The sequence below is a fragment of the Curcuma longa genome, chromosome 4 (assembly GCF_044706935.1).
Source record: "Curcuma longa cultivar G26 ecotype Majalengka, Jawa Barat chromosome 4, ITB_CL_G26_1.1, whole genome shotgun sequence".
Lineage (NCBI taxonomy): Eukaryota > Viridiplantae > Streptophyta > Magnoliopsida > Zingiberales > Zingiberaceae > Curcuma > Curcuma longa.
Window position 1 is genome coordinate 20,351,221 of NC_133864.1, and position 11,026 is coordinate 20,362,246.

The 11,026-nt window shown below is 38.9% G+C and overlaps 1 protein-coding gene across 5 annotated transcripts; it reads left to right on the forward strand.

Annotated features, from left to right (window-relative positions):
* The first annotated feature begins 296 nt into the window (after positions 1–296).
* LOC141828305 (serine/threonine protein phosphatase 2A 55 kDa regulatory subunit B beta isoform-like) lies at positions 297–3,261 on the forward strand. 5 transcript variants are annotated; one of them, XR_012601753.1, is made up of 7 exons: positions 297–562; positions 1,389–1,461; positions 1,627–1,670; positions 1,745–1,822; positions 2,515–2,579; positions 2,660–2,930; positions 3,063–3,261. XR_012601753.1 is itself a non-coding variant. In XM_074715705.1 (6 exons), exons 3-6 carry the CDS (start codon positions 1,654–1,656, stop codon positions 2,809–2,811), a joined length of 312 nt encoding a protein of 103 aa, XP_074571806.1. In that variant the 5' UTR covers positions 297–562; positions 1,389–1,461; positions 1,627–1,653; the 3' UTR covers positions 2,812–3,261. The 5 variants fall into 5 exon arrangements, 3 of the variants coding, with proteins under 3 accessions (XP_074571806.1, XP_074571807.1, XP_074571808.1); XM_074715705.1 differs by having other exon boundaries at positions 2,660–3,261; XM_074715706.1 differs by having other exon boundaries at positions 1,781–1,822; positions 2,660–3,261.
* Positions 3,262–11,026: the final 7,765 nt, after the last annotated feature.

The following is an 11,026-nucleotide window of genomic DNA, read 5'->3' on the forward strand; positions in this document are numbered from 1 at the left end:
TGTGAGTTCCTGTAAAAAAAATTGTCATAACTAATTCAGTTATGCCTTGGGAATAATAGACGGTGGACTCATTTTTTTTTTAATCGGACAAAAATATTTTTAAGGCACCTAAAAAGTAAAGTAAATGGAAATTTCAATAGTGCAAATCGGGTTCGGTTTAAATTTAAATGGGCTTCGTATCAGTTTCTTAAGGGGGCTCGTCTGCCCTTTTCTTTTGTGATAACCCAGGTTTCCAGTTCGATCGGTTGCTGTTTGCTAGCGAGGGACTGAGAGAGAGAGAGAGAGAGAGAGAGAGAGAGAGAGAGAGAGAGACGGCGAATAGGAGCGAGGGAGCAAAGAGATTTACTCACGTCTATCTCAAGAATCTCCTCACCCGCTTCCCTCCTCGTCCATCGTCATCTTCGTTCTCGCTGTGGAAGCGGTTTGAATTGGACGTATCGGATTGGCCAGATAGCAGTGACGACGCAGGAATAGCGGTGCCGATCCCGCGGGAAACCTGGTCGTAAGATGAAGGTCAACTGCGACGCGTACGCTGGGACCACGGGTGAGGAGGTCCAGAAAGGTATGGGCTTCTTGATTCCCTTTAGATTGATTCTTGGTGCCGCTAGGTGAGATTAGGGCTTCTTGGGGATTTTATGTTCGTCGGCTCTGGCATTTTGCCGTTCACTACTTCACCTACGTATTTGCTACGAGTTATGTAGTTTTACTTGGATTCTATGGCTGTATCTCTCCCTCTTTCTGAAGGAAAAGGTTGAATTTGTTTCCTTTTCTAAGTATAGTCGTAGTGCATGTGAAGCTTCTGCCGGATGTGGTCCTACAGTGTTTTTTTTTTGCTTCCACTTTACTATTTGCGATTTGTGTAACTGCTTAACTGTTTGCCTTGAAAATATTGTTCCACCCTATGGCACATGTATGATAGCATTTGGTGATTTTCTGATTCCTACATACCAATCATTCCAGACGCATTCTTCAGTTAGCTATCATCTACTGATATATCAAGTTGTTTTACCAGCTCACAATATGGAATAGATTATTATCGTGTAAGTCAAATAATGATAATTCAAGAAAATATATATGAAAACACAACAATAGTATCATCATGGCTTTTTAGTGGCCTATGAATATTACAGTTCAGTGATGCTTTTAAAGGACAAAATTGACCCATTAAAAATATAACAAAAACATTATTTAACAATCAATGTAATATATCCAATCTTTGTGAAAACAAAAATGCCACTATTTAATAGGAAATCAAATGAATTAACTCATTAGTGATAACAAATTATAGAAAAATGCACATGTAAAGAATTGAATCCTTGACATGCCAATAAAAAAAATGAAGTCCCATTGTACTTGTTTCTCATGTGTTTTTGTTGTTTGTTCAACAGATGTGGGACATGAACATGGAATCTGGTCCTGTTAGTTACAACTTTTCAGGTCCATGAGCATTTAAGACCGAAGGTAAATGCTTGGTTTCAAGTAGTTTACATTTTCTGTTATCGAAATAATATTATTGGCTATATCCTGAGATGGAACTATTCCAGTGACTATAATTTGCACTTCTCTGCAACTTTGTGATCTTTTTGAAATTGATTCAATCTTTGACAAATTTGATTACTGCTTTAGTGGTGGCAGATTGCATGTCACAACTGGATGTTATGGCCTTATAGGTATAATCCAACAGCTATCTAGTGTTGATTCTGCATTCTCTCCTGTTTCTGATAATATTATTGGTGAGTTACAGCAATCTTTTTCGTGTATTTGTTTCTGTTCCTGGCAGCAATGAAGCCACCAATGTGGAAGCCAGCAAAAATCCAATGAGGTACACCCATACAGAAACCACAAACTAAAACATGTTTCTTCTGTTCTAGCCTTTTGTCCTCCAGAAAATGTCAATTTATCAAGGTTACCTGGTGTCCTGACTGCATTGGTATGAGGAAGAAAATTTTGAACATTGGAGTTTAAAATGTGTTATGATAAGATGTTGCTCATTTTATATTTTCACAGAGAGTGTGATTGTTGGCAGTTGATTGACTTGATGACCAACCTCAGTTGTGTCTACCAATTTGTAGTGTTTTTCTTGGAATCCTTTTAGGATACTTTGGATGTTATGGTCCTTCCAGATTTGAGATATTTGTTTCTGTTATTGATTCTGGTAACATTATATAGCCAATTGTAAAGATTTGAAAAGTGCTATTATTATTGAGGCACTTGTTGTATGTTACTGTGCAAGGTAATATTTTGTTTATTCGACTTTGTCCATTCTTCATTTCTTTGACGAACTAAGCGAAGAGGGTTCTGCCTCATGGAATTTAGTTTGTGACCTTGAATAGCAACTGTTTTCTCCCCCTCTTTCCTAAAGTTGATATTTAATGGGCATTGTGACATTTGTGCGATTACTGTAATTCAGTAAAAGGATATCAATGGAATCAAGTTTCAGTTAATTATATTAGTTCGTTGTGTTTTATGATTGAAGCATCAGGTATGAGTTGACTTCTTTTCACGTGACTATAGGCTGCAAGTGCAGAACTCAAAGCCTGCGATATCTCTGAGCAGCTTAAGACATGTTGTTAGACAAGGTTTGCAACCTCTTTATTATATCTGTTTTCATCCCTGCAATCTTCTGCTATGCCATCTCATGTTAGCTTAAATGCCACAGGAGCAGAAAGCCCTTCAGTTGCTAATGGGAATTCTTATGATTTCATATCCAAAATACTCTATTTAGCATGGCACCCGACAGAAAATTCAATTATTTGTGCTGCCATGAGACAGTTGGTACCTGTATTATGCACGAAGATATACTGGAAGTGAAGGTCTCATTTTGCATTTTTTTTTTGTTGGATTTGCTTCTCAAGGCACATAGCTTTTGATGTTCAGTGAGCAAGAAACAGGAACATGTAATTTGTTGCATGTTCTTACTGGGGCCAAAGGTATGCTATCCAGGTTCAATAGACAAATCCTACCTTCCAAAGAAGCGTCTGATTAATTTTCTGGAAGAGATTGAAGATCTTGGCAAATTTTTGAAGGCTCCTGGTAATTGTCGATTGCTGCACCAATTGCAGGTGTTTTCATGTTCCAAAAGTTCAGCATCTGGATGGCAGGGCATTTGTGCTCGTGATCCGAGCTTGTGCAAGTTCTTATCCTTCGAACTGTTCTGAAATCCGTCGTCTTTTTCATGTTTGGATTATAGTATGTTTTCAGTTTAGAAATTGCTCAGACATATTGATATCTAATTTAAGCTGTCAAAAAATTAGTCTTTGATGCCTTATTGTGTACACCCTTTTGTGTTTAATTCAGAATAATTTCATATTTTCCGCATGTATCACCTCTTCTGATAATCTTAGCCAGTGGGCGTTTGTTGTTTGTGATCAGTGTCCAATTCGATTATTTCTGAAGATCGCTAAGTATTTTAAAAGTCTAGGTTTACTATTTGTACAAAGTGACCTTTAAAATCATTAAAATCAGAAGATCTTGAAATATTTGTTTTCTCAAAAATAAACATAGTTGTAAATCTTGTTATATACTTATTAAGTCCATTCTTTTAAAAGATGGAATCTGTCACTCTAGCAGTTTTACACGATCGGTTCTACGATCATTTATGAAGAAATAAATCGAGAAATTACAATTGATGCAATTGGTCACTACGGAAGAAGACATTATTTCGACTTTGTCGAGATTCGATCCTTATCTACTTTAACAAGTCTGTCTCGTAATAATTAACTCAACCATGCTCGGGGCTTGATTAAGTCCACTCACTTCTAGCTACCTGAAGATCATCAAACTTCATTGTTACGGCCATGAGGAGTTGACTGGGTTGAAAGCTTCGGATTCGGCGTACTTGACCCGACCCTTGTGCCGGCCCTGAGCGGCCAAATCGACGGGTCACCTGAATCAGTCTTCTGATCGCAACTTTAACTTTCAGATCCGAGTCGAGACCTCAGAGAGACAAACTCTGAGATCTGAGCCGAGACCTCAAAGAGATAGTCTCCTAGATCCGTGCCGAGACCTCGGAGAAGCGGACTCCCAAATTCGAGCCGAGACCTTGGAGAGACGGTCGACGTAGGGGCGACGAACGGAAGAGTGAATGGACTCTTCCATTCACGACCTCGAAGCGACTACAAGACTGATAGGAATGTAGGGAGGCGAATGGAACCTCCCCAAAGCCATTCACTCTACCGTTCCTTCTGTTCAGTGACCCCCTAAAATATAGTTAAATTGAGGTACGAAGATTCTCTGAAAGGATATTCAGTAGTTGAGAGGATAGAGGGAACCGACGTGGACTCATTACATGTTGAAGCTTCCCTTCCTTTTATTGTATTCCGAAGTTGAGAGGATAGAGGGAACGGACTAAATCCGAGCCGAGACCTTGGAGAGACATACTCCTAAATCCGAACCAAGACCTCGGAGAGACAGACTCCTAGATTCGAGCTGAGCCGACTCCGCGTGAAAATTGCCTCCTAGGCTCGAGCTGAATCCTCATGACGGCCCTTGGTGCCCTATCCTATTTAAGATCGCTCCTCCCATCATTATTTCTCCTGACAGGCCTCTGCCACTAATCATGGTCTATATTCTGACAGATACACGCGATGTGACCCTTCAATTGTATGTCAACGATGGGACTTCTTTTCTGACCACTCTATTCCTTCTAACAAAATCATTACCTATGATGCGACACCTTTTTAATTACGATGCGACATGACGTCCATCTCATAAAAATATAAAGTTCGTTCTTCTCCAGAAAAAGGGAGGCACACACACGCGCTCACAACCTCTCTAGTGCTTCTTGTTCTTTTCTTCTTCTTCTTCCTTCATCACAGACTGACTTAAGCATTGCAGTGGTCGTGCCAGGGCACCCCTGACCTTCCTTCTCACGGTTGCTCTTCTCACAGGATTTGCAAGCTTCGCGACCCCTCTTCACTCCACCCAGTTCTGTCTTGGTGCTGAGAAACCAGTGAGGTGTCCAGAAGATGATCTCAATAGGAACATTCATGATATTCCAGTTGGTATCATTTTCTATTGCGAAGTGTTGTCAGGTACTCAAACTTTGTTTTAGCACAAATTTTCATCCGTAGATTCATGGTCATAAAAAGCCACTAAACGCTAAAGGAGCTATATCAAGTTGACTGGTATTCAAAGGGAAACTTTGATGTAACAGTAAAATTGTTATTAAGGTTCGAGCCAGAAAACAACTTCAACAATCTTGTAATGCACTATCTTGTAATGCAAGATATGTTGGTTATTTTGACTCCATTGGCCATGGAGCAACTAAGTGGTCTATGTATTTGAAAGTTTCAAAAACCGTCACCACCCATGCCATGTCATCTATGACTCCATGTCTCTTCCAAAATACTTGATGATGGCAGAGTTTTTGGGGAGTATTTTTCATGCTATAAATTTGGTCCCTGGTACCTGCTCCAAATGACTTCTTCGAGAGCGAAATTACACCATCTAACTTTTGTGTGGAGCAAAGGGCCAAAAGCATCAGATTTTCACAGCCTTGTAATCGTCTACGGACTCGATGGCAGGAGGTAAAAACTTGATTCTTTTCCGCTGCATTTGCTTTGCAATTGAATGCCTCATGTTGTTTTGGATGTTAACATTTGGTATCAGAGCAACAAAATGCCTCTGCCTCGATTTTTCTTGGCCGAATCCTTTTGTTTTTGGATTCTTTTTTCAAACGAATTAATTATCCTTTATAAAAGACTTAGGAATTATTACAAACTTAATGTTTTCTTGCGCCACAAATCCCTAAATCTCTGTGATTGTTGAACCAATCGCCGCTGGCACGGGGTGCTGGTGACGCTCGTGGAGGAGCAAAGTCGGCTGTGGGAGCGTCACCGGTGACGGATCGGAGTTGTTTGGATCCGCCATCGCGAGACGACGCCATGGGCATACCAAGAAGTATGTGCAGCAGCGCTCCGACGAGGCGAGCGGCTGGCTCCGACGAGGTGAGCGACATGGTCGCGTTTGGGAAGCGCAGATTGGGGATAATGGGTTGAGGAAGAAAACTGTCATGACGAGAAGAAAAAGAATTTATTAAAGATTTGATCAAAATGTCAAATATTTATTTACCAAATTAACATTGGTTGAATTATTAGCAAAATTATTATTGATGTTAAAATTATTGCATGAAGTTTGTCAATATAATATTGAATATTTCAAGTTTTGATCCTAATAATTTTAATTTCAAGGAGTAGCCACAGCATCCTTAGAAAATTAAAATTATATTTCGTTATAGGATCATATTGAAATAATTAATTATTAAAATATAATAAATTTTATCCCACAGGAAAATTTATTATATTTTATATGATTAATTAGGATAAAATATCAATTTATGTTTTCTAATTTACCCACAGGGATTAGAAATTAAGGGCATAATTTGATAATTTTATCATATTGTTATATGAATCTAATTGAATTAATGCTTCGGCCCACAGGTAAGTTTTATGTCAGTAGATTCATAATTTAGACATATTTTACATTGGTAGATATGTCATGTTGTTTAATTAGCTTCAAATTTTGTAACATGAGTATGGTTATTTATTTTTGTAGTTTGTCAGCCTGTTAATTTCTCTGATATGATATGTGATGTTCCTGAGCTCCGAGGGGACAATTATAAAATTTGGAAGGAGAGAACTCTCCTTCATCTAGGGTGCAAGGACATTGATTACGCCATAAGGAAGGATGAACCGCCTCCTGAAAATGTTGCTCTTTATGAAAAATGGGAGCGATCTAATCGCCTCTCAATAATGTTCATAAAGACCAAAATTTCAGATGGCATCAGGGGTTCCCTTGAGCATTATGACAATGTTCGTGACTTGTTGAAGGCCATAGATGATCAATTTGTGTCTTCAGACAAGGCTTTAGCAAGCACCTTAATTCACCAGTTCTCATCCATGAAGCTAAGTGGGATACGCGGTGTACGTGACCACATTATGAGGATGAGAGACATTGCGGCTCAATTGAAGAGACTTGAGGTTGAAATGTCTGACTCTTTCCTAGTGCATTACATTCTCAACACTTTACCACCGCAATATGCCCCATTTAAAATCTCTTATAACACACATAAAGAGAAATGGTCAATTAATGAACTTATGACCATGTGTGTTCAAGAGGAGGGTAGACTTGCAATGGAAGAGGGTGAGAAGGTGAATTTCACTACACCTGGAAAGAAGAAGATATTTCAAGCCAAGAACAAGGGCAAGATTCCTGCCAAAGGGGACATTCAGAAAAGTTCCAAATGTTTCTTCTGCAAGAAGAAAGGGCATTTGAGGAAAGATTGCACCAAGTTCAAACAGTGGCTTGATAAGAAAGGTACTCAACTCTCTTTTGTCTGTTATGAATCTAACATGATTGATGTTACTCATGACACATGGTGGATTGACTCTGGTTCTTCAATCCATGTTACCAACTCTTTGCAGGGCTTGCAAGACCTACGGAAACCAGTGGGAAGTGAGTGTTACATTTATTCTGGAAACAAAATGTCCTCACATGTGGAAGCCATTGGCATTTGCAAGCTTATTTTAGATAGTGGTTTTATTTTAAGTTTGGAAAAGACATTTTATATTCCTGGTTTTGCTAGGAATTTAATTTCAGTTTCAAGACTTGTATCTGTTGGATATTCCTTTAATTTTTCAAATTCATCTTTCAGTATTTCTAATGGATCTGAAATTATTGGATGTGGTACATTGTCTGATGGTCTTTTCCGTCTTAATTTAGAAAATGATAATCACTATTCTTCTATGCATGTTGGGGTTAAACGATGTGTCATTAATGAGAGTTCCTCTAATTTGTGGCATAGGAGATTGGGACATATCTCCATTGATAGAATTAAGAGGTTGGTACATGATGGAGTACTTAGTGCTCTTGATTGGACCGACTTTAGTACTTGTATAGACTGCATTAAAGGTAAGCAGACTAACAAGTCAAAGAAAAATGCCAAGAGAAGTTCTCAATTGTTAGAAATAATTCATACAGATATTTGTAGTCCTGATATAGAATCATACCGTGATAAGTACTTCATCTCCTTTATTGATGATTATTCTCGTTACATGTATCTCTACTTATTAAACAGCAAAAGTGAAGCACTTGATGCTTTCAAAACTTTTAAGGCTGAAGTAGAGAAACAATGTGACAAACAAATTAAGATCGTAAGATCTGATAGAGGAGGAGAATACTATGGTAGATACACTGAGAGTGGACAAGCTACCGGTCCATTTGCAAAGTTTCTTCAAGATTGTGGGATTGTTGCCCAATACACCTTACCTGGTTCTCCAGATCAAAATGGTGTAGCTGAGAGAAGAAACCGAACTTTAATGGACATGGTCAGGAGCATGCTTGCTAGCTCCAAACTTCCTAGGTCCTTATGGACTGAAGCCTTAAAGACGGCAGCGTACATATTAAACCGAGTTCCAACCAAAGCTGTCCAAAAGACACCTTTTGAATTGTTTAAAGGTTGGAAACCGAGTTTGCGACATCTACGCGTTTGGGGTTGCCCAGCCGAGGTGAGGATTTACAATCCACATGAAAGGAAGTTGGACCCGAGGACCTTAAGTGCATATTTTGTTGGTTATGCCGAAAGATCCAAAGGATATAGATTTTATTGTCATTCTCATAGCACTAGGTTTGTGGAATCAAGAAATGCCAAATTTCTTGAAAATGATTTAATCAGTGGGAGCGATCGTTTTCAAGACCCTGGTCTTGGGAAAGATCATCAAGATGCTCAATGCTCCACTTCAACCAGTGGACCAATTGTTATAGTTCATAATGCGCCTTGTGTTCATGCGCATATTGAGCAACAGGTCCAAGAGGTTCCACAAACTACTGATCCAACTCCAGTAGATACTGAGGTTCAGCAAATACCTGAAATTGTTGAACAACCTGTTGAACAACATGATCCTACTACTCAGGAGAGTGTTGAGGCAACATTGAGAAGATCTACTAGGACTAAGAGATCAGCAATTTCTGATGATTATGTTGTGTATCTACAAGAATGTGACTACAATGTTGGAGCCGAAAATGATCCTGAAACGTTTTCACAAGCCATGAGTTCTAATGTATCTGACTTATGGTACAAAGCCATGAAAGAAGAAATGGATTCTATGGCATCTAACAAAGTCTGGGATCTTGTCAAGTTGCCTAATGGTGTAAAAGCCATTGGTTGTAAATGGGTTTTTAAAACTAAGAAAGACTCAAAAGGCAACATTGAGAGACATAAGGCTAGACTTGTTGCCAAAGGGTTTACTCAGAGGGAAGGGATAGACTATACGGATACCTTTTCTCCTGTATCTAAGAAAGACTCATTCCGTATAATCATGGCATTGGTAGCTCATTTTGATTTGGAGCTACATCAAATGGATGTGAAAACAGCATTTCTTAATGGTGATCTAGAGGAAGAGGTTTACATGAAACAACCAGAAGGATTTTCCTCTAGTAATGGTGAGAATTTAGTTTGTAAGCTGAATAAGTCCATATATGGGTTAAAACAAGCCTCTCGTCAATGGTATTTGAAATTTCATGATGTTATTACTTCATTTGGTTTTGAAGAAAATATCATGGATGTTTGTATATACCAGAAGGTCAGTGGGAGCAAGATTTGCTTTCTTGTGCTATATGTGGATGATATTTTGCTGGCAACTAATGATAAGGGTTTGCTATATGAGGTGAAACAATTTCTCTCAAAGAGCTTTGATATGAAGGATATGGGTAATGCATCTTATGTCATTGGCATAAAGATCCATAGAGATAGATCTAGAGGCATTTTAGGTTTGTCTCAAGAGACCTATATCAACAAAGTTCTAGAGAGGTTTCGAATGAAGGATTGTTCACCAAGTGTAGCACCCATTGTGAAAGGTGATAGATTCAATTTGAATCAGTGTCCTAAAAATGAGCTCGAACGGGAACAAATGAAAACCATTCCATATGCTTCAGCTGTTGGAAGCCTTATGTATGCTCAGGTCTGTACTAGGCCTGACATTGCATTTGTTGTTGGAATGCTTGGGAGATATCAGAGTAATCCAGGTGTTGACCACTGGCGGGCTGCAAAGAAGGTTATGAGATACCTTCAAGGAACCAAGGATTACATGCTCATGTATAGACGGACTGAGAAGTTGGAAGTCATTGGATACAGTGACGCAGACTTTGCTGGCTGTATTGATTCACGTAAATCAACATCTGGTTACGTGTTTATGTTAGCCGATGGGGCTGTGTCATGGAAAAGTGCCAAGCAGACCTTGACTGCTACTTCCACTATGGAGGCTGAGTTCGTCTCTTGTTTTGAAGCAACCTCGCATGGTGTATGGTTGAAGAGTTTCATATCTGGGCTTAGAGTTGTGGACTCTATTTCAAAGCCTCTGACATTGTATTGTGATAATTCAGCTGCTGTATTTATGGCTAAGAACCATAGAAGTGGTAGTCGTAGTAAACATATCGACATCAAGTACTTAGCCATAAGAGAGCGTGTTAAAGAAAAGAAAGTGGTTATTGAACACATTAGCACTGAATTGATGATCGCGGATCCTCTGACTAAGGGCATGCCACCAAAGGGTTTCAAGGATCATGTAGCGCGAATGGGACTTGGTTCCATAATGTAATATTTCTTTAATGAAACTCTTATTCAGTTTAGATATTTCTCCTTTTGAATTGTATATATACTTATTGTTTTGAGAAATATCATTATGTTTGGACCACAAATAAACATATGGTTTATTTTTAATTGTTTGGAGTTGACATTGAGAAGTGTAACATATTGTGATACATGGAAGATAATACTCATATTTAGAGGAACTGTCGCCATGATCCATATGTTATTGTCGTCATATGGTGGATATACATAGACCAAGTGGGAGAATGTTGGTTATTTTGGCTCCATTGGCCATGGAGCAACCAACTCCATGTTGTGGTCCATGATTTTAAAAACTGCCACCACCCATGACTCCATGCCTATATATATTCCTCTCCAATAACTTATGATGGAAGAGTTTTTTGGAGTTTTGTTGATGCTACAAACTGGTCCCTGGTTTCC